Consider the following 27,941-nt stretch of genomic DNA (forward strand, 5'->3'; position numbering starts at 1 on the left):
GAATAATCATACTTTTCCATTTCGAACTTGAAATTATTTATTAGTGGCCTTATCAACAGGGATAGCCATAATATTTTAAAACATTAACACAAATTAGATCTTTGCTGGCAAATAAAGTGTAAAATGTAAAGTACAATGTAAAGCCAAACTTTCACCCCTTTCCTGCCCAGGCCAATTTTCAGCTTTCAGTGCTGTCACAATTTGAATGACAATTGCGCGGTCATGCAACACTGTACCCAAACTAAAGTTTTATCAGAGAGAGCATCCTTTTGGTGGTATTTAATCACCACTGAAATTTTTATTTTTTGCTAAACAATCAAAAAAGACTGATCATTTTGAAAAAATGGGCACTGATAGCGGCCATCGATGTGCACTGATGGGCAGTTGTAGGCTGCACTGATGTGCACTGATGAGGCTGCATTGATGTGCACTGATAGGCAGCACTGATGGGCAGTGTTAAGTGGCACTAATGGATTGGCGGCACTGATAGGCCTCCCTTATGGGCACTGATTGGCAGCACTGTGGGCACTGATTGACAGCACTGATGGGCACTTTTGTGGCTACAATGATGATCAGGACACTGTGTGGATTTGCTGGTTATCAGCTCTCTTCTCACACGCTGTCAATGTAATCCTGTTTACATTGTGATCAGTTGTGATTGGCTCTTTAGCCTGATAACAGATCACTGCTGAAGCATGCCGCAGGGGAGCACGCAGGTAGGATGAGCACAGGAGCATGAGAGGACATCAGATTAACAGGATAGAGTAGGGAAGGGTTGAAACCCCTGTCTGTGACCCTTCACCTACTCTCTTTGTCCTGGTGACCATTATTTCTGGTACATAAAGCAATAAAAATGTATACTTTTGGAGTTGTCACAGGACCAGGAAGTAAAGAGAAATCTTTCAATTGAGACATCTAATTTTTGTTTTAGGAACATTTGTTTGATTTTCTAAACCATAGTGACAAAAAAAATTCAAAGGAGCAGGATGGAAAATTCTTCTCAAATGAACAAGTTTCTAACAATGTATGTTGTTTTTGTTTGGGAAATGAAATTTATTTCAAAATTGATTGTTAAAAGTAAACAACATTTTGAAGCACTTTCGAACAGCATTTACCAAATCATTGAATGTAGAAAATATTTTTGTACGATTGTTTGTATGAATTAAGAGGGGAGTTTCCCTTTCTGTGGAGAGAAAGGACCAACAATAAGGGGGACATTTCCCATATGGGACACAGACAGCTAAAAAAAAAAAACTCACAGGAGTCCTAACCATTCTATATGTCCAAAACCAAAAAAAAAGAGTTTTATCTTTATATGTACTTTAACCACTTGATTCTTGGATACCCTTTAAAATGGCATAGAGAGAGTGGCATTTTAAAATAACACCCAGACTCGTCATGACAGTGTTATTGTTGTGTGAATGTGGCTTTGGAGTGGTAAGAACTCTGTTGTGACGGTGGAAGGTGCGTGGAGATAACCCTAGTCTGAGGCCTATGTGTGGAAGAGCTATGAGAGTGCTGAGAGAAGAAAGGGTGCACACCTATTGAGTGGTAGGAGGACAGGAAGAATGCCATCACTTTTGCAGAAATGAAAGTGAGGTTTGATTCTCAAAGGTAGGTAGGTATCGGGACCAGTTCGCAATCTTAGCAAGGGCTGGGTATGTTCTGATGAATACAACTCTGAATGCAATAGGAAATGTAAGATTGGACTGTATAAACTTGGACTGTAAAGCCCCATACACACTATCAGATTTTTCCTTCAGATTTACCAAAACCATATAATATGAGGTCAAACCTTAGGAGTTGTATGCAATCAGGCAGGCCCTTGCACTACATGGTTTTGGTAAATCTGAAGACAAAAATCAGCAGAAAATCTGGTAGTGTGTATGGGGCTTAAGAGTTCTGGTGAGATTATACTGGAGACTGCACTCAGGAGTTAATCCTTGAAGAGTTAAAGCACTTGATAGGATTTTGTTTTTTGCCATATAATATATGAGTGTGGTCACAATTAACCACTTAGGGACCGGAAGGATTTGTCCCCTTAATGACTAGGCCATTTTTGGGATAGGGCACGCTTTGCTTTAACTGACAATTGCGCAGTTATGCGATGTTGTACCCAAACAAAATTTGTCCTTTTTTCCCCACAAATAGAGCTTTCTTTTGGTGGTATTTGATCACCTCTACGGTTTTTATTTTTTGCGCTACAAACAAAAAAACTTTTTGCTATAATAAATATCCCCCCAAAAAATCGGAAAAAAATTATTTCTTCCTCAGTTTAGGCCAATATATTCTTCTACATATTTTTGGTAAAAAAAAAAATCGCACTAAGCGTATATTGATTGTTTTACGCAAAAGTTATAGTGTCAATAAAATAGGGAATAGATTTATGGCATTTTTTTTACTAGTAATGGCAGTGATCTGTGATTTTTAGCAGGACTGCGACATTGGGGCGGACAGATAGGACACTTTTGACCCTTTTTTGGGACCATTGACATTTATACCTCGATCAGATCTAAAAATAGCCACTAATTACTGTATAAATGTCACTGGCAGGGAAGGGATTAACACTAGAAGGGCGATCAAGGGGTTAACAATGTTACCTAGGGAGTGTTTATAACTGTGGGGGGATGAGACTGCCTGGAGTCCGATCGTTGTTCATAATCAGTAGGAACAAGAGATCTGTCTTTTCTCCCCTGACAGAATGGAGATCTTTCAATTTACATTGACAGATCTCCATTCCTTCTCTGTCGAGAGTGATCGCGGGTGGCCGGCAGGCATCGCGCCAGCCGGCCATGCAAATTGGCGTCAGTGCACGCCCCATACTCCTATTAAAGTGGCCGACATACAGGAAAGGCAATTCGCCCAGGGGAGCCATCCTGCCGTCGTATCGCTGCGGCAGCTGGTCCTTAAGTGGTTAAAGTGTCATGAGAGAGAAATATCTTGTCTAAACTGTTCACTGCCTGAGACTCAGGAAGCAGTGACTGCCTCCTACCCTGCTCTGAAAAGTACATTGTTAGGGGTTACATACACCATAAGGACCTTAACCACCTCCCTACCCCCATTGTGTAAAAAACGGCAGGGAGAAAGATGTCTATTTCTGGACTGGCATTTATAACTATCACTTCAGAAAAAGCCATAGGGTAACCAGTGCGCCCATTAATAGGTGTTCTCAGACATGCTGATTTGAGTGTCTCTATACTTTATGGTTGCTGTGAAGATGAATCAAAGCAATTACAATCGTATAAACAGTACAATTGTTTACACCTGAGAGCCCACCCGTTCTTCTCATAACAGAAGAAAGAGGAACTAATGAATAAATGATCATTCATTAGTTCCCGAACTTCCAGAGCACAAGTAGCAGCAGATTTAAGGTGGTTGGGGGGGTCAGTTTGAGTGCAAGATTTTTTTTTTTTTAACCCTTTCACTTTCACCTTCTCTCCTGCCTGTACTGTCCTGCCATTTTATTTGCTAAATTTTATAACATAATATAATTTATTCTATAAAAGTAGGGAGATTTTTTATTTTTTTTGCAACATTTTTGGACTTGAAGTGTTTAATAAATACCACCAAATGAAAGAAAAAAGAACTAATTTGGGTACGCTAATTTATAAATGAGTAATTGTCAGTCAAACTATGAAAGCAATGAACATTGAAAAGGGGTATATAGTGGCTGGTACTCAAGTGGTTAATGTGCTGTAGCAATGTTGAGTAAGTGACTAAAGTGATGGGTAGTCCATGTGGTACATATCATATCATATCATATCATACATATCATTACAGAAGCAATAGACACAGTGAGGCTGATTTTTTTTTTTAAAGGGGAGAATGTTCCCTTAAAAAGTTTTGTGAATATTTCCTTCAATTTTACAATCATATGAAATGCAAATTCTTGATCATTTAACCACTTGCTTACTGGGCACTTAAACCCCCCTCAGTCCCAGACCAATTTTCAGCTTTCAGCGCTGATGCACTTTGAGTGACAATTGCGCGGGCATACAACACTGTACCCAAATGAAATTTTTATCATTTTTTTCCCACAAATAGAGCTTTCTTTTGGTGGTATTTAGTTACAGCTCGGAGTTTTATTTTTTGCTAAACAAACAAAAAAAGATGCAAAAAAAAAAAAAAAAAAAATCATGTTTTAATAGTTTGTTATAAAATTTTGCAAACGGGTCATTTTTCTCCTTCATTGAAGTGCGCTGATTAGGCGGCACTGATAGGCTGCATTGGTGGGCACTGATGGGCTGCATTGGTGGGCACTGATGGGCTGCACTGGTGGGCACTGATAGGCATAGTTAAGGCGGCACTAATAGGCACAGATAAGGCGGCACCGATGGGCACAGATAAGGCGGCACTGATGGGCAAAGATGGGCACAGATAAGATGGCACGGATGGGTGGCACGGATAAGTGGCACGGATGGGTGGCACGGATGGGCACTGATAGGTACCACAGATAGATGGGACTGATGGGCACTGATAGGTGGCACTGATAGGTGGCTCTGATAGGTGGCACTGCTGGGCACTGATGGGCGGCACTGCTGGGCACTGATGGGCGGCACTGCTGGGCACTGATGGGCGGCACTGGGGTGCAGCACCTTTGAGGCAGATTGGGTGGCACTGTGGGTGGCACTGTGGGGTGGCACTGTGGGTGGCACTGTGGGTGGCACTGTGGGTGGCACTGTGGGCACTATGGGCACTGACAGGGGGCACTGACGGGGGGCACTTACTTTTTCTTTTATTTTACTTCAGGATGGCACTGCGGGAGGCAGGTGGGCACAGGCAGGTGGCAGGTGGTCCCTTGTATTGATGGCCGTGATCGGGACTGATGTCCCGATCACGGCCGCCGGTGATCGGCTTTTTTTTTCTCTCCTCGCGCTGTCAGCGCGAGGAGGAATAATAGCCGATTACCGGCTCCGTTCTATCACATGATCAGCTGTCATTGGCTGACAGCTGATCACGTGATAAGGGGTCGGGATCGACCCCTTACACGGATCGGTGATCAGGCGAGTCTCACGGACTCGCCGATCACAGAGCGCGCCGCGCGCGCCCCTCAGGGGGCGCGCAGGCCGCTCGTAACCAGGACGACGTCAATAGACGTAGTCCTGGAAATGTAGGTCCGCGCTAATGCCGTCATTTGGCAATAGCGCGGATCTGAAGTGGTTAAATACCTAATCATTCACAGAGGCTTTTCACATGATTGGATAATTGAGGTGAATATTCATACAACTTTTAAATAAAGATTTTCTACTCTTTTAGTTAATTGACCCAGATCACTGTATGTCATATAAATGTGCAGATACGAACTGCATAATCAACCTTCCTGTGTATTATTCAGGCAAATAACTATTGTGAAGGAAAGCCAGTTGCAGCACATATGCATACTTGATCTTCAAATACAGTATACTGCAACAAAGGTTGTTTTTATAGCACCTCATTGCAGCCGTGTCAGTATCTATGGTGATGGGGATTCTGTGTGGCCAGGGCAAGAAGAGACAATGAAAATGATATTTGACTGCATGCACAAAAACACACGGTGACGCGTAATATCGGGTTCCAGCAGCAACAATAATGCCACGTTTCCAATCATTAAAACTTATTGGAATTCAAGATGTTAATGCAGTATACAGTAGCACCAATGTATTTGTATGACCGCCTCTAAAGAGAATATTGTGCTGTTTTATCCACCACAATCTCTCTTTATGTGTCCCTCTCAGTACCCCTCACCCTCCATTTTGTTTTCCTATATTACCCGTTTGCTTTTTTCACTAGATGCAGGGTCAGTTTTAGATAAATTGGGGCCCTGGGAAGACTTAAAATCAGGACCCTCTTGACTGTAATAGTGCAGATGCTTTGACACAACCCACTTTATAGGGTACAGATTATTCCTTGCGAGATGTGTTAAAAGTTTAAATTTGAGTCAAATTTGGAATGCTACACTATGAGTGTTTTTGTATTCTAAAATACAAGAAGAGAACAGAGGAGTGATTTAAGGAACAACAGAAGTGGCTGATAGTTGGCATAGGAATGGATATACAGTGACACAGGAATAATCAAAAAGCATGTAATAACTTCTAATAATATAGAGCTCAAATGATAACAGCAAATGCAGATCAATCTGTTCATAAAACATGCTTGTGTCCTAAATATAAGATCTTTAAAACATAATGTATGCTCTAAGGAAAGCCTCCAAATATTTTGCAACATGGGCAAAAATGGAGTCCATACCAGACACAATTGAATGCCCCTGGAAAACTTTAGGAAGAATATACAAAAGAGAGTTAATTGTTGTTTTGGTTGTCAGTATGTTGGTAATTTCCCAACAATAATACCTCTCTCCAGGTCACCATTAACCATCAGCATTATAAAAAAACAAAAAAAACAAAAACAGATCAGTATCTAAATTTTAGCATGTAGAATGGCCTTTCTCAACCTTTTCAACACAGAGGAACCCTTGAAATAGTTCTCTGGTCTTGAGGAACCCCTGCTAAAAAATAGAAATCTACAACTCATGATACATTAATGTGATGGTCAGTGGGAAGAATGGTTCTTAAACTTGTGGTCATTGGGAAGAATTACCTCCTTACAGATAGCTAAAAAGATCAATGGTGTGAGTGGGAACTTATCTGAGAGGCAGAAATTTACAAATGCTTAAGGAACCCCTAGCAACCTCTGGAGAAACCGTAGGATTCTATGGAACCCTGGTTGAGAATCACTGACGTACAGGTATCCAACAGAAGAGAATAACTGTGTTCTGCATAAAGTAATCGGTCCATGATTGCTCCTCCCTTGATGGCAGATTTCCAAATTAGACCCTCATCCTTAGGTTGAGGTTGTTTTTCCTCACTGAGATTCCTCTTAAATCCCTGTATTTGTCGTAGTCAGAATTTTTTCTTGAATGCATCCATATCTCACCTCCAATAAAAACTTTTCAATAGCTGAATGATTCGGAGGGTTAAAAAAACAAAAAAGGTTGAGTTTAGGCCCTCGAGATTTGGACAATCACCCGCCTCTGTTTTGTTTCTCATTTTGGCATTATAGCAAAATTATAAATTAAGATGTATGTCTGAAATCCTCTGTAATCCAATATCTAATTCAAAGAAATAAGGAAGAGACACTGGTTAGCATAGTCCAAGTTCCAAAACTTATTTTTGTTCCTCTGTGAGTTGTATAGAAGAGATGTTCAAAACTAGAGACACTGACTGTGGAGGTGTCATCGCTTCTTCCCGTTGTATAGGTTGAAATTCCTTCTTTTGCTTCTTCTGTCACCACACCTGAACATTTCTTGTTTTCTTTTGCAGAATCCTCCATTGAAGCTTTACCTGTGACCGATTCTAAAAATCTTTTGAGGTTTCATCATCCGTCATCTGTGACACTGTCCTATGTCTCCTTCGGAACACACGACCCATCAAATCACTATAAGAGGATTGATTCTGAAATAGTTGCTGCACCTATAGCCCGTCGGATAATCAACAGTATCGTGTTGAAATATCGCCTTTTAGTGACTTCTATATTACTACGGTGATTCTTCAATATATCATATCATTTTGTTTAATTCTCAATTGAAATCTACACTTCTTCATTCCATAGGGCTGTTTATCAGTAATGGGGGTAGAGTTTATGTTTATGTTATGTTTGAACAAATTCAGTTCCTCGTCATTTCCTCTAGTTGCAGAAGTTGGGGTGGCCCTACACTGTATTGCTCCTTAATAAGGTCAGTGTTGATTGGCATTGGGAAGTGTAAATGATGTGGTAAAGCTAATGTAGCTCCCCACCAGGTTCACTGTGTAGAGGTCCGGGATGCAGTTGGTTTGGCTCAGTGGTAGAAATTCAGACTGAGAGGTCCTTGGTTCAATACTAGGTGCTCTTTGTGTGATTTAGTCTTTGGGTCATGTGATACTGTTCAGCAATAATAGATACTAGAGAGTTTAGCTTGTGTATTTACAGTTATTACACTATACATCTAGTCTGCTGTGTTAAATGAGTTATGATGTGATTCAATGAGATGGGGTGCTTTTTTATACTGTGTAAAAGGTTCACCTTTAGATCTGTCTCTTCTTTTTGGAGGCTCTGGTTTTGATTGAATGTAGGCTGTATTTATTTTATTTTTTTACTGATCATAGTTGCAGTTCCTCATCAGGTCCACATAATGCTGTCTGTCTAACGGTTCATCTGTATTGATGGGGTCTGTGATTCATTATGGGAGTATTTAAACATGTGTTAGTATTCTGTGTTTGTACTTGACTGGACTTGATAAAAAGGCTAGTGTGGACATGTAACATTACCATTTTTTCACCTTTTGCTGCAAAATGTTCTGGTTGACCCTGTGGATGCTGATGGGTTGGTGAGTACTTCATTGGGAATGAAAAATCCAGTAAAATCCACTTTTACTGCATACAGCAACTCCCTCTGTCTGACTTGCAATCAGAAAGGCCTACATGTAGGGCCTTTTTATTGCAGGGGCTAGTCTATGGCAATCAGGGGCCATAGTATGGGAGCCACTGCTATTAATGAAAGGACACATAAAAAAAGGGAGTATTAATTTGGTAAAAAGCAGGAAGAAACATATACAAGAGTTTTAATAATTTTGTACTTTTAATGGGTTTATTGTAACTGGCACAGTTTTGATCGTGTTTTAAAATAAGGGAATCTGATGTACTATATTATTTGCACTGTTTTTTTATTTACATATTTGTCACATTATATACTCTCAACATATTCAACCTAAATATTTATAAGTTTTGACATCTTTTGACAACCTAGGAACTTAGAATAATAAATCTTGTAAAGTTAGCACCTCTGTCACCTAGGAAACAAAATGTGTTTTGGGCATCTTCATATTCATTTTATATATACGTTACATCATCATTCAGATTTGGATAAATAATAAGAAGCACATATCTACATTCAGTCCATAATCAGTTCAGGGACTAGCAAATTTAACAGATCCCTTTATGTTTGTGTGGCTTTATTTAATAGAGAGTTTTACTAGTCAAATAGCACAGACATTGTTTAAATTGAAATATTTTTGAATAACTGTGGTCAGTCCATGGCACTGTCCTTTGGTGGGTATCATGATAAGTGTGACACATTGATAAGCATGATCTCATTGGAGCGAACAAACATAATTTCAGTTACGTGGAATTGTGTTTTATGCTATAGAGCCATTTTTACTTAACAGTAAAAGAAGATTATCTTATTTGTAAAAAAATTACATGGTATTCAAAGATATCGATCTTCTCCAAGATCCATTGGGTGTGTATATATGTATGCATATATAGTGAATAATATTGATCTTCTAGTATAAATGTTCTGGATTACTTTATGGTTCCTATTAAAGATCACACAAGGCAGCTGTGAGTATATGGCTCATTTTCATGTCTGATCTCTCTTTTCAGTGTGCTCTTCAGTGTTTTGTCTTTTTTTTTTTTTGTAGATTTTCCAATAATTTGAGATAATGTAATGTTTCAGGACTGCTTTTAAGGCTCAGTCATATTTAGAAATCATGACACCATGAACCCTTAATTATTACAAGTCAAAGTACTTTAATTAGCTTCATAGGTCATACATATGGTTTAATCGATATTTCATGATTCAAGAGAAGCTGTATTGTGGATCTTTCAGTGAAAAACTGACATGTTAAGACTCATAGAAATCCACCAGAAAAAAAAAAACCTTGCAGCTTAGTGCAGTCAAATGAAAGCCGATTAATGAAATGAATTCTTCTCTTTTATCCCATAGAGTGTATCTTGTAGACCCTATGGGGTTGAGTTACCAAAACTGGAGAGTGCAAAATCTGGTGCAGCTGTCCATGGTAGCCAATCAGTTCATAAATTCAACTTGTATTTTATTAGAGCTTCTGAAGAAGTGCATCAGTCGTGAAACATGTTGAGCTGGGGCATGGCTTAGCTATGGAAGCATGAGGACGCACCGACAGGAGCTCTACACAGGAACGGGCTGAGAGCCACCTGTAGTATGCTCCAGATGAGCCAGCTTCACATGCCAGGGGACCGCAAACACCCACTGGCCACCAAGGAATGGAGGGGACCCAAGATAACCCACTACTTCCTACGGCAGCACCCGGTCTCCTCGCCAGCCGCACGGACCAAGATGGCGCCACAGGGAGTCCCTCTAGCGAGTACCGCAGCACTAAGTAAGAAGGGCACACAGGCGGGCGGCCGCAGCGGTGGAGGAGGATTTCCCCCCTCTCATGCCCAGGGCACACTCTCCAATACAGTCCCCTTCCATCCCCATCACAGACTCACAGCTGCACACTGAGGATGCAGGGGGATCGAGTGGCCTCACAGAGGGATCTCTGAGGGAGATGGTCTCAGGTCTGCCCACTAAGCAAGGCTTAAATGCCATGGCAGCCTCGATAGTGAATGCTCTTACAAGGGAGCTACATGACCTGAAACAGCAAGTCGACACAGTGGAGGAGAGGATAACAGTGATAGAATCCAACAATGCCACCACTGAGGCCCGCATTACCTCCCTAGAGACAGAACACAGGGCTTTCCGCCGCCATCTTGTAGATGTCCAACTGCAGCTGGATGACGGCAAGAACAGGAGCAGGCAGAACAATTTGCGCCTCCGTGGCATCCCGATGCCACCATGGGTCCAGATCTCTGCACTACTGTTGTAGTCATCCTGAACCAAGTTCTGGGTAAGCCACCCACCGCTGACTTGGAACTGGATAGGGTCCACCGTATACCGGGCCCCAGGGTCCTACCTTTAGCACCACGGACTTCTGCCACCATGGATCTCCCACGTGATGTTCTCTGCAGGGTGCATAACTTCACCATCAAGGAAGACATCTTATGCCTGGCATGGGAAAAGGGGGCGATTGACTTTGATGGGGCCTCCATACATATCTTTTCCGATATCTCCAGGCAAACCGGAGAAACATCGTTATGCGAGGATGGCTGTGACCGCTGTTGGAGGTGATACGGGAAGCTGAAGCTATATACTGTTGGGGCCATCCCTTCCACCTGATCGTTAGGAAGCAAGGATCGGAGTTCCATCTCCGCTCACCTGACCAACTCCCTGACCTATTAGCTTCATCGCCAAGCCAGCTGCCAGTATCCCCAACTGTTTTGACTACTAGCTCTCACAAGAGACACCTGGCCTACCCCTGTCCAGCAACAACGGGGCCCCAGTGATCGCGCTCACGTGCACCGAACCACCAGATCACATCCAATATCCTCGGAGGCTTGACCGCTTCCCCTACTCCACGGACTGGTAAGACTTTGTAGTATCCCTTCTTATGGCTCCTCTCAGAACAGAACTGTCCTCTCAGGACCTTGGCTAACACATTTGGGGCACATTGCTGTTGACCTCAGGGGGAGGTTTTTTCCCCCCTTTTTCTCCTTTCTTTTTTCTTCCCTTTGTTTTATTGACTGTCCCGACATGCTTCCAACAGAGGCGGAACTTTGTTTCCAATATGGTTTTTGCTCGGAGGGGGGGATTTTTTTTATTGCTTTATATGGAACTAGGTTTAGCTTAAGTTGGTTCATGTGGTCTGGCTACCTGTCCTCCCCAGCCCGCATTCCTCACTGGCAAGCGATGGGGGGGCTGGCTATGTAGACTGGGGTCAGCTGGATGGGCCCCACTCCCTGAACCATAGTCCATATTTAACATTCTGTGGCAGTTGATAGGATGGCCATGCCTAACCGAACCACGGAAAGACCTGTTTTCTGGGTTCTCCTGGGTGTACACGGAACCCTACCCCCTCCCCCCCCACAGCAGGCATCGGATGCTGACCCTCCCAAGTTGGGGGAATAGTGGGGCCTGTCCGGTAGAAAGGCCTCTATAAGGTTAACTAAATGTTATTACCAGTGTGACTATTCTTGTTATTGTATCCCTAACTCATTTTTTCTATATTTCAATTTTTTTTCTCATTACAACAAGTGTCTATTTACATGCGAGGACCGTGCCCCCCGATCCTGGTGCCTATGGGGTGGGGCGCGGGACTCTGTACATGCTCTACTGGCTGATGCACGTTATGCAAGCGGGGTCCTTTCGCTCAGGATTCCTCCCCGGTGCATCATCGTGAGCAGCTACAGATGCTAGACCTCCTCATTTGCTGCATAAGCACCAGTTGTTAATTAGAACGGTTTATATATGTTGTTAAGTTGGCTCTAATGTTATTTTTTATGTGGTTCTCATTGCCCTCATCCTGTGCATCTCCTAACATGATGATTCTTTTGTTTACATTTTCTGGTTATACCACTGCTTGGTTTAAAGCAATCCTTACCGCTCAAACTACCCCCTGGCTAGGGACCACTACGCACTTCACCTTGCAAACATTGGTCGCCACCTTGCCAGAAGGCACTATGGGTCTCCTGAAGGTCACCTCCCTCAATGTACGTGGCCTCAATGTACCAGAAAAGCGATCACAGCTCCTAACTGACTTGCGCAAAGGCAGAACTCAAATTTCCTTTTTACAGGAAACGCACTTTCATGGTGAACGTATTCCTAGATTGACAAATGGGGCCTTCCCGGTGGCATACCACAGCACATCGCCCATCTCCAAGTCCAAGGGGGTCAGCATCCTCCTGGCAAAGTTGGTGCCGTGGACGTTTGAGGAGCAGTGGGTGGACCTGCAGGGCCGCTTCCTCCTTCTGAAAGAGAGGGCGTTTGACGTGCAGGTCACCTTCGCCAATGTTACTTCCCTAATGTAGATCACCCGCAATTTCTGAGGAAGCTGCTACCTCTGACAGTTCTCAGGGGGTATGCTCACCTTTGGGGGACCTCAATTTTACAATGGATCCATCATTGGATGCCTCACGAGGCGCCTCCCATCACTCCTATTCGAGATTGGACTATCTGTTGTTGACACATAAAAACGTATCTAGGGTGGTGTCCGCCGCCATTGATGTCATATCTTTCTCGGACCATGCACCGATACACCTGGCACTTCAGTTGGGCCCAGTGATCCGGACCCCTCCCTCATGGAGACTGAATGAGGCCTTGCTGCAATCAGAGGAGACCTGCTTAGAGGTACTGGCCACGCTGCAGGAGTATTTCTCCATTAACAAAGCCTCAGTCGCCAACCCCCTGACGGTATGGGAGGCCCACAAGACGGTTGTAAGGCACCCTAATTAAAATAGGGGCCCGCCTTAAACGGGAGAGAACACAACGTACAGACGAACTCCTTGCCCAGATCCGTTCCCTAGAGTGCTCCCACAAAGCCAGTCTCGCACGTTCTACCCACCAGGAACTCCTCAAAGCACGCAAAGAACTCTGTTCGCTTCCTTTTCATAAAACAAAACAAAAACTGGCATGGGCAAACCGTATGATATATGGATTCTCTAATAAACCTGGCACATTGCTGGCCAGAACACTGCGAGGTCCCCGCACCAAAACTTATATCTCACACATCCCGACATCCTCTGGCCAAAAAGTGACCACATCATCAGATATGGAGGCGGAGTTCCGGTTATTTTATGAAGGCCTCTACAATTTAGACAGATCACATTTGGATGACCCTAACTCCGCTGAAGGATTCACCCCATGGTCATACCTAGCCACATCTGGCATGCCCTCACTGGAGGAACTGGAGGAACCTATTACAACAGTGAAGTTGGGGGTAGCGCTTGCACACTCAAAACCAAAGAAGGCCCCTGGCCCTGATGGCTTCACTCTAACATACTACAAAGCCTTTTTTGAGACACTTTCTCAACCTTTGGTATCGGCCCTGAACTCGATTACAGAGGTCAACTCCTTCCCGATAGACACCTTAAGAGCCTACATATCCCTTATCCCAAAGGAGGGGAAGGATCCACTGCAGTGTGGGAGCTACTGCCCGATAGCTCTCTTGAACCCTGACCTAAAATTGTTCGCCAAGATACTGGCCAATAGGATACTCACATACCAAGCCTGATTCACAGGGACCAAGTGGGTTTCGTTCGGGAACCCCGGGATAATACCATCAGGGTGGTAAACCTAATTCATGCGGCCAAGTCGTCATGCGTCATGCGACCCCTTCTCCTGCTGTCAACCAACGCGGAGAAGACTTTTGACCGTGTAGATTGGTCCTTTATACAGGCCACCCTAGAACACATCGGACTTCGTTCCTCGATGCTTAGTTGGATCCTGTCCCTTTACTCTCACCCTACGGCTGCGGTTAAAATCAACAATACAAGGTCCAGCTACGTTAACATCCGCAACGGTACACGACAGGGCTGCCCCCTGTCTCCACTGATTTTTATACTCTCACTGGAGCCCCTATCATGCAGAATAAGGGCGAAACCAGGCATTATTGGTTATCACAAATCTTCTGGGTCCCACAAGGTAGCCGCCTTTGCAGATGCCCTAATCTGCTTTCTAACAGACTCACTCACCTCGCTCCCTAACCTACTTCACTCTATACAGGAGTACGGGGCCCTTTCTTTGTTTCTAATCAATCTATCCAAATCATCCCTCCTTAACATTACAGTGGACAAAGAAATTGTCGCCTGCGTTCAGAGTATCAACTACGCTGGGCGACCAACACTATTCCCTATCTGGGAGTTGACATTGGCGCCGACCCCTCAGATCTCTATCAAGTGAACTTCGCCCCACTTCTTCTTCGCCTCAAAACTGACTTCCACCACTGCCACTCTTTAACTTTAACATGGTTCGGGCGATGCAATGCCATCAAGATGACCGCCTTACTTAGGGTATTATACCTACTACAAGCCCTCGCCATCTGTCTCCCCCCTCCATTCTTTAAGCGAATCGACTCGATGTTCCGTGACTTTATTTGGTCACATCGAAAACCGCGTATCAGACTGCAACTCCTCCATATGGCAAAGCACACGGGAGGAGTTGGCCTCCCAGACATAAAGGCCTACTATAGGGCGGCCCATCTTACTCGAGTGGTCAACTGGCATTGCCACACAAAGGCCAAACAGTGGGTGGCGATGGAGTTGGAGGACTCTGATGAAATGGACAAGAGCTGGCCATGGATCACCACCCCCCTGCCGAGGGACCTTGCCGACCATCCCATGCTAGGCAGCACCATACATGTTGCCAGAGATGCCTTCCGACACTCCTCGGTGTCCCCGATGCCCTCCCCTATGGTACCAATCTTGGGTATCCCGGACTTTCCACCCGGCCATCTAAACCCTATCTTTGGGTGTTTGACTGCGGGGGGGGGGAGGCTTCACCTTCACGACTTTCTGGGCCCGGACAGCAAACTTACAACAGAAGCGGGGTGTCTTCTACAGACCACCCGTTGGACTTCTGGAGTGGTCTCCAACTGCGTAATTTTTTGCTCCGGTGTGCACGGCCCGCGGGCATATCTCATCCACTCACGGAACTGGAAGAAATCTGCCACCATAGAGAACCAATCTGTCACTGTCTATCTCTAATCTACTCCTCCTTGATCTCACCAGCTGAAGGGTTTATCCCCGCCTTCCTCTCTAAATGGGAGGCGGATTTAGGAGTCGGATTTAATGACTCACAGAGGGAGAAGATCATACACTACGCCCAGAAGTCTTCCATAGCCACCAGAGTCCAAGAGACCTGCTATAAAATCATGACCCTTTGGTACAGAGTGCCTACTACTCTGCATCGCTTCTTCCCGCAGGTCCCCAGTCTTTGCTGACGATGCGTTCTGGAGGAGGGAAAGATGCTCCACATCTTCTGGGTTTGCTTTAAAATCAAACCCTGCTGTTTGGAAGTGACATGCATGATCAAGCACCTGACTGATGTCACTCTGGAGGGGGACTGATAAGCGACCCATCAAAAAATACAAAGCTTCCCTTACCATTCAGCTATTAAACGCAGCCAAGGCATGCATCCCCTTGTGCTGGAGATCAGAGATTCCGCCGGCGAAATCCATGTGGTTTGCCAAGGTGAATGAACTAAGAAACATGGAGGACCTCACTGCCACCTTGTACGGAAGGGAGGAAGCCTTTCGGGAGACGTGGCGGCCATGGCAACATTACATGTACACCGAAGCATACCTTTGTGAGGTCGCACGGCCTGATTAATTCTTGTGGTTCCAATTACTCCCTGGTCGGGGGGCACCACCATCCCCCCCTCTTTCCCCCCCGCCCCCTCTACACCGCTCCCCCCTACCTACTTTTCCCCTTACCCCTAATATGAATAATATGAATATCCTACCTTACATCACCCGTTCCTTGTGCTACATGGCTGGGTCCAGCTGGTACTTGGGAGATAACCCCCCCAGACAGCTGTGAATTAATCTCTTACAGTATGGCCTTGGTAGCTATACTAGTCATAGTGGATTATCAAGGTAACATTCTGGAAGCCATCCCGGTATAGCGCTCAGACAGTTTTTACACACAGCTGCAACCTAACGTATATTCTACAGAGTGCATAACCAGGCGAACTGATATTTGACAATGCTGATAGAACATCTAACCCTATCTGTTACACGTTTCTGTTTTTATTATAATCACTGTCATCTTTTTTGACTGTTAAATTTTATCATCTTGAAAAGAAATAAAGGAATTATAAAAAAAAGAAACACTTTGAGCTGGATTTAGAGCTGGACTTACCCATCTCAGACAGTGGTCTTCCACGACAATTGTTTATTTTGAGGCAAATTAGTGCATGTCTACCAAGAGGCATAGTCAGTTGGCCCAGATTTCATCTTGGGTTAGGTATTATACCAGCGACTTTGTATGTTGTTTATCACACAAATCTATTTTAAATATTGTATTTTTAAAGTTTATGTTGAATAAAGCTTATCGATTTTTAAACAATTTATAATTGTGGTGCCTATAAAGTCCATCTATCTGTTAAACCAGTTGTCTTCAATATTAGGACATGGCACCATTTACTAATTGATGTCCATAGTACCTCCCAATTAGGCTTTGACAGAACTCCTGGAAGCTGAAGGTTTCTATGCAGAGCTGCACCAGTTTTTGCACTAAGTAATAAACCCTACATCATATATTTCCAGATAATCTATTGACCATGTTCATGAGTGTGTATCCCACATTCAAAGATGAGGCAAATGACCCTGTTTGCTATGTCACTCCAAACCTCTTGTAAGTAGGCTGACTGAGAAGGTTCTGGTAGAAGAATGTTAATGTAGGAAGAATACAAAATGATGTTCTGTGCTTGCTTACTACTACTATTCTTGGAACGAGATCTACTTTAATCACAAGATTTTACCTAGAATTTCTTTAAAATGTACATTCCAAGAATGTATGGATAAAAGAATCCAGCATGCCACAAAATACACACAGCTTACCCTAATGGGATACTGATATATAAAGGGAAATTCAGTGGTGTAAACATCTTTCTTTCAGTGAGTTACAAAAAATATAGCTGTATATTTAAAAGCAAACAGATTTAAACCTTTTTTCCATATAAGTGCTAAGATTTCTGAAATAGTTTATTCAATTTTTGCAGTACAAGCGATGCATATACACAGTTTTTCACAGAAGATTGTTACATGAATTGTCACAAGGTGGATGGCCAGTACATTTAGGCCGGAGAAAGATGTGCCAGCTTTTAAGTTACAATACAGTAGGATATGGGTTTTGGAGACATTAGATTTCAGCAGTACCAAGGGAGGAGGTTCAAGGAAAAAGGATATGGGGAGGGGGGGGGGGGCAGGATACAGGTTGAAAGGAGGAGAGGGGGGGGGGGGACATAGGGAAAGAGGAGGCGGGAGGGGGATGTTCTCCTCTTTTACATGGTATCTACTAGTCATACAGTTCTGAAATGTATCTGTGAGTAATTACCATTATCTCATTAGTGAAACTATATAAGCAAACAAACAAAAAAAAGACTAAATATACAATAGATGTTTGCCCATTAACATTTATGTGCATAACATGTCTTTTGAGTGAACTGAAATTAAAGAAAATCCTAAATTGCCTAAATGATGTTAAATACGCAGGCATGTATAGAACACAGTTATTTCTACAGTGCTAAGCAAAAACAAATCCAGAGATTCATTGTTTTAAACTACAAAAGGCTCCAAGTTCCAGCAGTGTACGGATTATTGGATAGACATCATATGCATATTTCAGTTTTACACAATGTTTCCTTTGGGAATAAAAATAAATTTAAGGAATGCTGAGTACACAGTGTCCCCTGCAGTATAAAGCTCTCTGATCTTTTCAATGCATTGTTTTGTTTTAAAGAGAAAAGGGGTTACAGGCATGATTATATACTTTCCAAAATATATATTCTATACCAGCGGTCTCCAAACTGTGGCCCAGGGGCCAAACATGACCCTTTGCTTGCTTTTACCTGGCCCTTAGTTCACTGTTTTCATCCTCTGATACCAACAATGGGGCATAATTCCCCCACTGACACTAATGAAGGGGTAGAATTCCTCCCAATGAAACCAAAGATGGGGCACAATTCCTCTGAATGACACCAATAAAACCAATGATGGGCACTCACACTGACACCAACGATGGGACTCTGTTCCTCCCACTGACACCAAGGATGGGCCATTGTTTATTCCCACCGATATCCAGACCTTTTTTGATCCCAGTAACCAGTCAGGCCCCCTTTAAGTCTGAAGGAAAGTAAACTGTCTCTCTCATTATAAAGTTTGGAGACTCCTGTTCTATACCCAGCTTACTTCTGGCCCTCAGTGATTTATAGCAGTATGGGTTCTATTCATAAAACATTTATTGGACGAACATGACAAGCATTTGTCCAGGCTACACAACTTTTCCCCTTATTTTCTCTAATCAATTACTTCCATTTAGTGGCCAAAATGCAGTATATTTTCTAATTGAGGTATTTAAAAAAAATATACCACATTTTGACCACTAAATGGAATGGAAGATCAAGGGAAATAAATAGAATTAGGGAAAATATGGGGACATTTTTTAGATCCTGAAAAAATGCTTGTAACATTCATCCAGTTAATCTTTTATAAATAGACCCTTTTGTGTTTTCCCCAAAATTAGGTAGAAGCACAATGCAATAATTAGTAAAATAGGGACTACAGCCCCCTAAGCACAGGCTGAATGTGGGGTAATATTGGCCGGTTCAACATTCGGCCCATGTGTAAGCCAACCGGTTCGTCAGACCTGGTCGTTTGACCGGCTTCTTTTGGATAAGCATGCTGGAAAACCAGTAGCTCACCAACTCCTGATCAGCGCTCTCAGCCAATGGCTGAGAGTGCTGATCAGGGTGTTCTGGCAGGTGGGCCGTCCCCCTGTCAGAACACAACAGCTCAGTGGTGGAGATTGCTTTACTAACGTCAGTTGATTAGTACAGCTGCTCTGACTTAAGCTTTCTGGTTTCAGTCTCTGAATTTGATGCTTTTGAGCTGCCTTGGTTGATAGCCTATTGTCTATGTTGCTCTTGTAGATACACTACCATCCAAGGCTCATCAGGAATGTAAGAATAATTTGTGTGTAGGAGCGTGCTACTGATTGAACATACAGTCAGCTCATGCCTACACACCAGAATGCTCATGAAAACCTATAACGAACTTCAGTTAAAACACTCTTTTTAGGGAGGAGCCTAAAATTAGCTGTTACAGTGGAATGCTGGGTCTTTCTGAGCTAACTGCTCCCTCCAACATTCTTATTAATGAATTATGATGGGCAAGCCTTGCTTGCCAATAGGAATGTACAAAAGGTAGGAAGGGGCAAATTTTGCCACTTACTACCTGCAGTTGTTTTTTTTTTTCCATGACAATTTTTTTTAATGTCAATTTAATAGACACACATAAATGTGTATTTTGCTGAAAATGAGATATATGATTCTCTTTGTTTTCCCTATTAGGTCTTGTTTGGTGCATGAATATTTCTTTAATTGCTGTGAAAGATCAAAGTTTGGGGATGCAATCTCCTAGAATTCCTGGCAGAAAACGAGGGAGGCCCCCACTCCACTCCAGTCCCCTGAAAATGACAGTCCATAATATCTATTCTGGCTCAGCTGGATCCATCCCACCTGTTAAAATTCCAAAGAAGAGAGGAAGGAAACCTGGTTTTAAGGTACAAACCATCTCTAAAATGAAATGTCATTTTTTATAGTGATTAACCTTTGCGATATCTGAAAAGGAATACAATCTAAAGCAGCTGTTGTATTGTGATCAAGCAGGTATGCTTTTATAGACTGACCATTATTCGAACAGAATGTATGTGTAATGCAATGATAACAGTCTGAGTGGGTTTTGTACTAAAACACAATGTCGTGATAGCAAACAGTAGCCTTGCTTGGTTGGTGATACAAGGGCATCATTGTTATGAGGCAGGCAAGCACGACTTCTAGCAAGGCAGACAATGTCCTTGCAATAGATAGTAGAGAGTAAAACAGGCACTTTTTATGTAACCTGTGTGCTACCATAGAATAAATATTTTAAGGGGATTGTAAAGTCACAAAGTTTTACTGCATAGAATATGTGCATTTATGCACACATGTCTGCATATGTGTCTGCATATAGTGTGCATACAGGTCTGCTTATAGTGTGCAGCAGCACCCCTCAGTCCCCCTAAAACTTACCTTTCTCTCTGTCCAGCGATGTCCATGAAGTGTCTTAGCCATCCAAGATTGGCTGAGACACAGCAGCGGCACCATTGGCTCCCGCTGCTGTCAAACAAAGTTAGCTAGCCAATCAGGAGAGAGAGGGGGCATGCTAGGTCGGGGCTCCATGTCTGAATGGACACAGGGAGCTGTGACTCAGCTCGGGTGCCCCCATAGCAAGCTGCTTGCTTAACAGAAGGGAGGGGCCAAGATCACAGAAGAGGCACCGGAGTAGAGGAGGATCTGGGCTGCTCTGTGCAAATCCACTGCAACAGAGCAGGTAAGTATAACATGCGTGTGATTTTTATAGGAAAAAATATGAGACTTTAAAATCACTGTAACATGTGTACTGGAACTAATGAATGTTCTAAATTAAATGTGTAATGGTTTTGTACATATGTCATTTATGTATTATGGTTAAGAGTGAAAAATATATTTTTTAGCCAGGTAAATATGAAATCATTAATATTTATATTTTGTGTTCTCCCTTTGAGCGACCAGTTGAAGATTGTGGCTCCCTTTACTATTTATAAAGCTCTGTTGATCAAGCTTCAATTTACAGACAAGTGAATGAGTGATATATGCTTTATTGGACTTCACTGTATGAAGTTTGTATCAGAGAAAGTGAAACAAATGACAGGCAGCTAGTGCTGTCCCTGGTGTCCCAGCTCTTTTTCTAACCCCAGTGCTTTGGAAATCCTTTGCCATATATTAAATGTTGATGTGCAAAAACAGAGATTGTATACAATGCATAACACAGTTTGGCAACCTACAAACCTTACCAAAACAAAAATTACAGTAATTACCCTTTAAGCCTTTCAGTGATGGCTTTATTTAATAACCATCCTTTCAGGGGTAGCAGGTACAGGTAGTCAGTGTTTTCCTTCACCCTTCCATGTACTTTGCAATAATAAGTACAGGCATTGAGTAATAGTTTCTCCTCTTTTTGTCTTCATCAAACGCGTGTATGATGAGAGTTGTGGACAAAAGGGGACATGATGATTTAATGCATTTATTCACTGATCCTGATCATTAGCGAAGGGGCGCTGGCAGCACCTGAGCTGGGTAATAAAAAACACAGATGACATGGTCATTGATTCCCCTGCTATTCTGCAGTGATTGATTATATCTGTTTGTAAGGCAGTCCAATACTAGGTCAATACTGCATGTGATGTAGCAATGTTAGAGAGCCGAGGAGACCTCAATTACGGTATACATATTATTTGGCCTTAATTATACTAACTGTGTTCATAAAAAAGGCAAGCACACATACACACTATGCTTTAATTTTAGAAACACTCAACCTAAATTTTACTTCAGCTTCATGTTTGGAAATCTAATTTCTGCATAGATACTTCATACAGGATTAAGGGTAACACAGAAAATAATTCAGATTAGGACATACATCTGTATGCTAAACTTGTACATCTGTTCAGATGGCATGATTATATGAACAAACGTTTTCTGCAATAAACCATATATTTATGCTCAACTTATATTTTGTACCCGCCACTGGAAACAAAAGACAGAAGTACATTAAACAGCATGTGTGAAGCTAGCCAAAGTAGTTTAACTTACGCAGTGACAAGCTCAAAACTGTTTTATAGATCAAAAAAAAAATAAGCATATTTGTAGAATAGAAAGCATGAACTGCAAATTGGTCCTTAATAGGGATAAAATAGCCTAATTTTATATTATGTTTCTGCAAAGTTATTAACCAGTGGCTCCAAGTATCATTTTTAACTGGCTAAGGGACAATCCTTGGTGAGGTATAAATCCTACTGAACAGTAATGCCCTGTCTGACGGAAAATGTGAGATTGGATCTTGTTATCGGAAAATCCAATTGTGTGTGGGCTCCAATGGACTTTTTCAGTCGGAATTTCCGACACACAAAGTTTGAGAGCAGGATCTAAAATTTTCCGACAACAAAATCCGATCGTTTAAATTCTGATCGTGTGTAGACAATTCCGAAGGACAATGTGCCGTGCATGCTCCAAATAAATTATGAGACGAAAGCTATTGGCTACTGCCCCCTTTATAGTCCCGTCGTACGCGAGCTATGTTACCGCGCTCTGAGCGATCGGATTTTCCGACAACTTTGTGTGACCGTGTGTATGCAAGACAAGTTAGGGCCAAAATCCGTTGGAAAAAATCTGACAGATTTTGTAGTCAGAATGTCCGACCGTGTGTATGGGGAATAAATTTTTTTTTTTTACATCTAGCATGAAAATTAATACCTGAGGGATTTGAACTTCAGGCCCCTTTGCAGGTATAACTATGTAAAACATTAAAAATAAGTGCCTATACTGTTAAACTAGTTAAGGACCGGAAGGATTTGCCCACTTAATGACCAGGCCAATTTTTGCGATACTGTGCTGCGTCAATTTAACTGACAATTGTGCGGTCATGTGATGCTGTACCCAAACAAAATTGATGTCCTTTTTTTCTCAAAAATAGAGCTTTCTTTTGGGGGTATTTGATCACCTCTGCAGTTTTTATTTTTTTTGCGCTATTAACAAAAATAGAGCGACAATTTTTGAAAAAATACCCCAATATTTTTTACTTTTTGCTCTAATAAATATCTCCCATAAAAAAAATGTAAAAAAACAAATTTCTTTATCAATTTAGGCCGATATATATTCTTCAACATATTTTTGGTAAAAAAAAAATCGCAATAGGCGTTGATTGGTTTGTGCAAAAGTTATCACGTCTACAAACTATGGGATAGGGACTTTTATTTATAGTTTTTACTAGTAATCGCAGTAATCTGCGATTTTTACCAGGACCGCGAAATTGCTGCGGACAAATCTGACCCCAAATTATACTTTTTGAGGACCAGTGACATTACTATATTGATCAGTGCTATAAAAATGCACTGATCAATGTAAAAATGACACTTGCAAAGAAGGGGTTAACATTAGAGGGCGATCAAGGGGTTAACTGTGTTCCCTAGGTGTGTTGTAACTGTAAGAGGAGTGCACTGCCTAGGACATGACAGAGATCACTGTTTCCGAAGACTGGGAAGAGTAGATCTCTGTCACATCATCTGTCAGAATGGGGATCCACCTTGTTTACAAAGGCTGCACTAGGGGAACTCGGGTCGCGGGCGGACATCGAGCCCCCTCGACCATCTCAGCGGGCGCGAGAGTGTGCCTGCCCACGCCGACGTACCATGATGCCAATTTGCCTAGGAGAGCCAACCTGCCGCAGTACAAATGCGGCAGCTGGTCTTAAAGTGGTTAAAATCCAGTAATATACTGTCTCACCCTGCTCTGCACGTGCTCAGTTGCTCTGAACTTTTAGACATTTTTAGGCACTGCTGTGTTTGTAGGGCTGATCTGCTGACAGCCTTAAAGCAGAATTAAACCCTCCTATCCTTTACAGCCAAGGAAGCGGTTTCTGTTTGATCTGCAACTGCAATGATGCTGCACCTGTGATTAGTTATAATACCGGCCATTTGTTGGTTTGAAAATTTGATTGAGGACACAATCAAATGTGACAGTTTGCATTTCCAGCATTCCAGGAGTGTAACTGTCTTTTGAAACCGGTAAATTGATGGGTTTAGTTCGGTTTTATGATTTACTGCTGGGGCTCCAGCAAAATGGCAGCCCCCGGCAAGAAGAATCAGGAGCAATACTGGAGGCAATTTACAGCACACACTAATTTTGGTAGCAAAATTAATAATGTGGAATGTATGTTCCTTGCTAAATAACATTATTTTTTATTAGGTCGGTATGGGTAAAGGTCCACTTTAACTTATTGGAGGCCATTGTGGACTGCTATGCATGGCGTTAAACATTAAATTAGACTGGATTCTAGGTTTCTGTGATGATGCAGGCTTTTTTTTTAGGGAGAAATCATAGTTTATGGGAGCAGAGAACCAGCCCTGCTTTTTTCCCATTAAGTTGAACATTATAAAGATTTACCAACATTTTATCAGAGTGTTCAATCATTAATACAAAAATATTGTATTTTAATAACTGTATCCAATTAAAACCTGTAATGATTATATTCAGTAAGCAATCATTTTTTTATGTCATCTCTTTTTGTACATTTATCCATATTTACATGTCAACCAAGCTTTCCAGCAAAATTCACAGTGACAGCAGTTGGGACAAACTATAACATGCATGCATGACCAACTGTACACTGCTGGGTGTGCCTGAGCAGTTAAAACCACAGTTTTAGAAAATATATTTGAACTATTTGAATAAAATAAAAAATACTGTATAAAATTAAATTAAATTAAATTACTAGTATAAAAACAGAAAATAATTTGTAGTCTTAATTCATGCAATCAATATTATATATGTAGTATGTAAAGATGAAATATTATTAGCACAGGAAGTGTACTGTTTTCAAAAAGTTGGCTGACTTGTAGACTTGCTTTTTGCAGAAAAGTAAAGCACAGCTTTTGTGTACTACTACTAGGCTTGTGCAGTTTGTTTCGTAACGAATCGAAATTCGGTCGAATTTTGCATCTTTCGGACATTCGGATGCATCGAATACGAAAGAAATTATAGCAGATATAACGGATGAATTCGACATGATTCGGTAATTCTTTAAAAATCTAATTAAACAAAAGGTCAGCTCTAAGTAAATCTTATAGTCCAATCAGTTGATTCATTTTGTGCCGGAGCTTGGATTACTGGCAAAGTGCATTCCTGAGAACTGAGTTAGAAGGGTGTTGTATTGTATTTGAGCCGAGGAGAAGAGACGTTGTCATTGTGTGTGTTAAAAGATTCAATAAACAAACGACTTTCCAAACCACGAATCATTATCACGAATGTCTATACATACATAAATATCGAATTTCAACTAATACGAACAAAATTAAAGCACATATAACGAATGAATGCAACAGGATTCTAGATTCAGTATAACGAATATCGACACTCTACGAATAATAACGAATTATCCGAAAACGTACACATGTGCACAAGTCTAACCACTACCATACAAAATGCAGATACTTTATAAATAATGAACAAATATGACTTGCATGTTATAAATACGTTTTTTTCTTCACAATATAGAGGCTATCATTGTTGTCTTTCTGCTGAAAATGCTAGTTTCCTGGTTATCTCTTGCTTCAGTGTTTTGAATTACTGACAAAGAATATGCATGCAGATAAAGAGACAGTGTGAAGGTAGATTTTCTGTGTACTTCTTCTAAGTCAGTGATAAAGAAAGTACTGAAGCCACTGGATCTGCATGACAGTTAGGGAAAAATAATTTTCAAAAGGAGAGGTCAGCAATAGTAGCCATCCTACTTCCTCTACAGCAGGGATATGCAATTAGCGGACCTCCAGCTGTTGCAAAACTTGTCCCATCATGCCTCTACCTCTGGGTGTCATGCTTGTGGCTGTCAGAGCCTTGCTATGCTTCATGGGACTTGTAGTTCTGCAACAGCTGGAGGTCCGCTTATTGCATATCCCTGCTCTACAGAGTGCCTTTAACCACTTAATAACCGCCCTATAGCCGAATGACGGCTTTAGGGCGGTTTCTTAACTGTGGGAGGCCGTCATATGACGTCCTCCCAGAATTCCGCTCTCGCGCGCCCCCACTCGAGAGCATCCGTGACCGCCGGGTCCCGTGCATCACGGATCACGGTAAACGGCCGCTCGTCGCGGCCGTTTACCACGTGATCGCTCCGTCAAATGACAGAGTGATCACTTGTAAACAAACCGGCGTCATGTTATGACGCCGGTTCCTCCCTCCCCCTCTCTGTACCGATCGGAACAGCGGAGGGGGAGGAGATCGGTGTCAGCAGCGATGTGGGCTGCATCTGCAGTGCCCACATCGCTGCTCACCGAAAATTAACCCCTCAATTCCCTGCAAATACTCTGCAATACCCTGCCATTACTCTGCATTACTCTGCAATACCCTGCAATACCCTGCATTACTCTGCATTACCCTGCATTACTCTGCATTACCCTGCATTACTCTGCATTACTCTGCATTACTCTGCATTACCCTGCATTACTCTGCATTACCCTGCATTACTCTGCATTACCCTGCATTACTCTGCATTACTCTGCATTACCCTGCAATACTCTGCAATAGTCTGCATTACACTGCAATACTCTGCAATACCCTGCCATTACTCTGCAATACCCTGCAATACCCTGCAATACCCTGCAACACTCTGCAATGCTCTGCAACACTCTGCAATGCTCTGCAACACCCCTGCAACACTCTGCAATGCTCTGCAACACTCTGCAATGCTCTGCAACACCCACCAATACCCTGCAACACTCTGCAATGCTCTGCAACACCCGCCAATACCGTGCAACACTCTGCAATGCTCTGCAACACCCTCCAATATCCTGCAATGCTCTGCAACGCTCTGCAACACCCGCCAATACCCTGCAACACTCTGCAATGCTCTGCAACACCCGCCAATACCCTGCAACACTCTGCAATGCTCTGCAACACCCGCCAATACCGTGCAACACTCTGCAATGCTCTGCAACACCCTCCAATATCCTGCAATGCTCTGCAACGCAATACTCTGCAACGCCATACTCTGAGATACCCAGCCATACTCTGATATACCCAGCCATACCCAGCCATAGTCGGTGATATCCTGCAATACCCAGCCATAGACACCCCCCCCCCCTCCCGCCGCCTTCCGGTGCTTCTACCGACTCGCCAATACTATCAAATCCAGAATCTTTTTTTTTTTTTTTTTTTCAGGCTTCCCAGCTTAGAGGTGAGATGCGGGGTCTTATTGACCCCACATCTCACTGTAAAGAGGACCTGTCATGCCATATTCCTATTACAAGGGATGTTTACATTCCTTGTAATAGGAATAAAAGTGATCAAAAAATTTATTTTTGGGGAAAAAAATGTCAAACTAAAATAAATAAAGTAAAATGAACAATAACATTTTTTTTTTTTTTTTAAAGCGCCCCTGTCCCCATGTGCTCGCATGCAGAAGCGAACGCATACGTAAGTCCCGCCCACATATGAAAACGGTGTTCAAACCACACATGTGAGGTATCGCTGCGTACGTTGGAGCGAGAGCAATAATTCTAGCCCTAGACCTCCTCTGTAACTCAAAACATATAACCAGTAAAAAAAAAATTAAATCGTCGCCTATGGGGATTTTTAAGTAGCGACGTTTGAGCCATTCCACGAGCCTGTGCAATTTTGAAGAGTGACATGTTAGGTATCGATTTACTCGGTGTAACTTCATCTTTCACATTATGCAAAAATTGGGCTAACTTTACTGTGTTTTTTTTTTTTTTTTTAAGCACAAAACAGTTTTTTTTCCAAAAAAAAGCATTCGAAAAATTGCTGCACAAATACCGTGCGAGATAAAAAGTTGCAACGACCACCATTGAATTCTCCAGGGTGTTTGCTAAAAAAACATATATAATGTTTTGGGATTCGATGTAATTTTCTAGCAAATAAATGATGATTTTTACATGTAGGAAAGAAATGTCAGAATTGTCCTGGGTGCTCCAGAACGCCTGATG

At 42.3% G+C, this 27,941-nt stretch overlaps 1 protein-coding gene across 3 annotated transcripts in view; it reads left to right on the forward strand.

Annotated features, from left to right (window-relative positions):
* SCML4 (Scm polycomb group protein like 4) overlaps positions 1–27,941 on the forward strand; it is a 172,510-nt gene that overhangs the window by 67,395 nt on the left and 77,174 nt on the right. For all 3 annotated transcript variants that reach the window (XM_077487158.1, XM_077487159.1, XM_077487160.1), the window contains exons 2-3: positions 7,299–7,518; positions 19,717–19,928. In XM_077487158.1, coding sequence (XP_077343284.1) covers positions 19,731–19,928 — 198 coding nt within the window. In that variant the 5' untranslated portion in view covers positions 7,299–7,518; positions 19,717–19,730. The remainder of the gene's footprint in view (positions 1–7,298; positions 7,519–19,716; positions 19,929–27,941) is intronic.

Source organism: Lithobates pipiens, unplaced genomic scaffold, assembly GCF_037356315.1.
Source record: "Lithobates pipiens isolate NorthernLeopardFrog02 unplaced genomic scaffold, aLitPip1_a1.2 Scaffold_18, whole genome shotgun sequence".
NCBI lineage: Eukaryota > Metazoa > Chordata > Amphibia > Anura > Ranidae > Lithobates > Lithobates pipiens.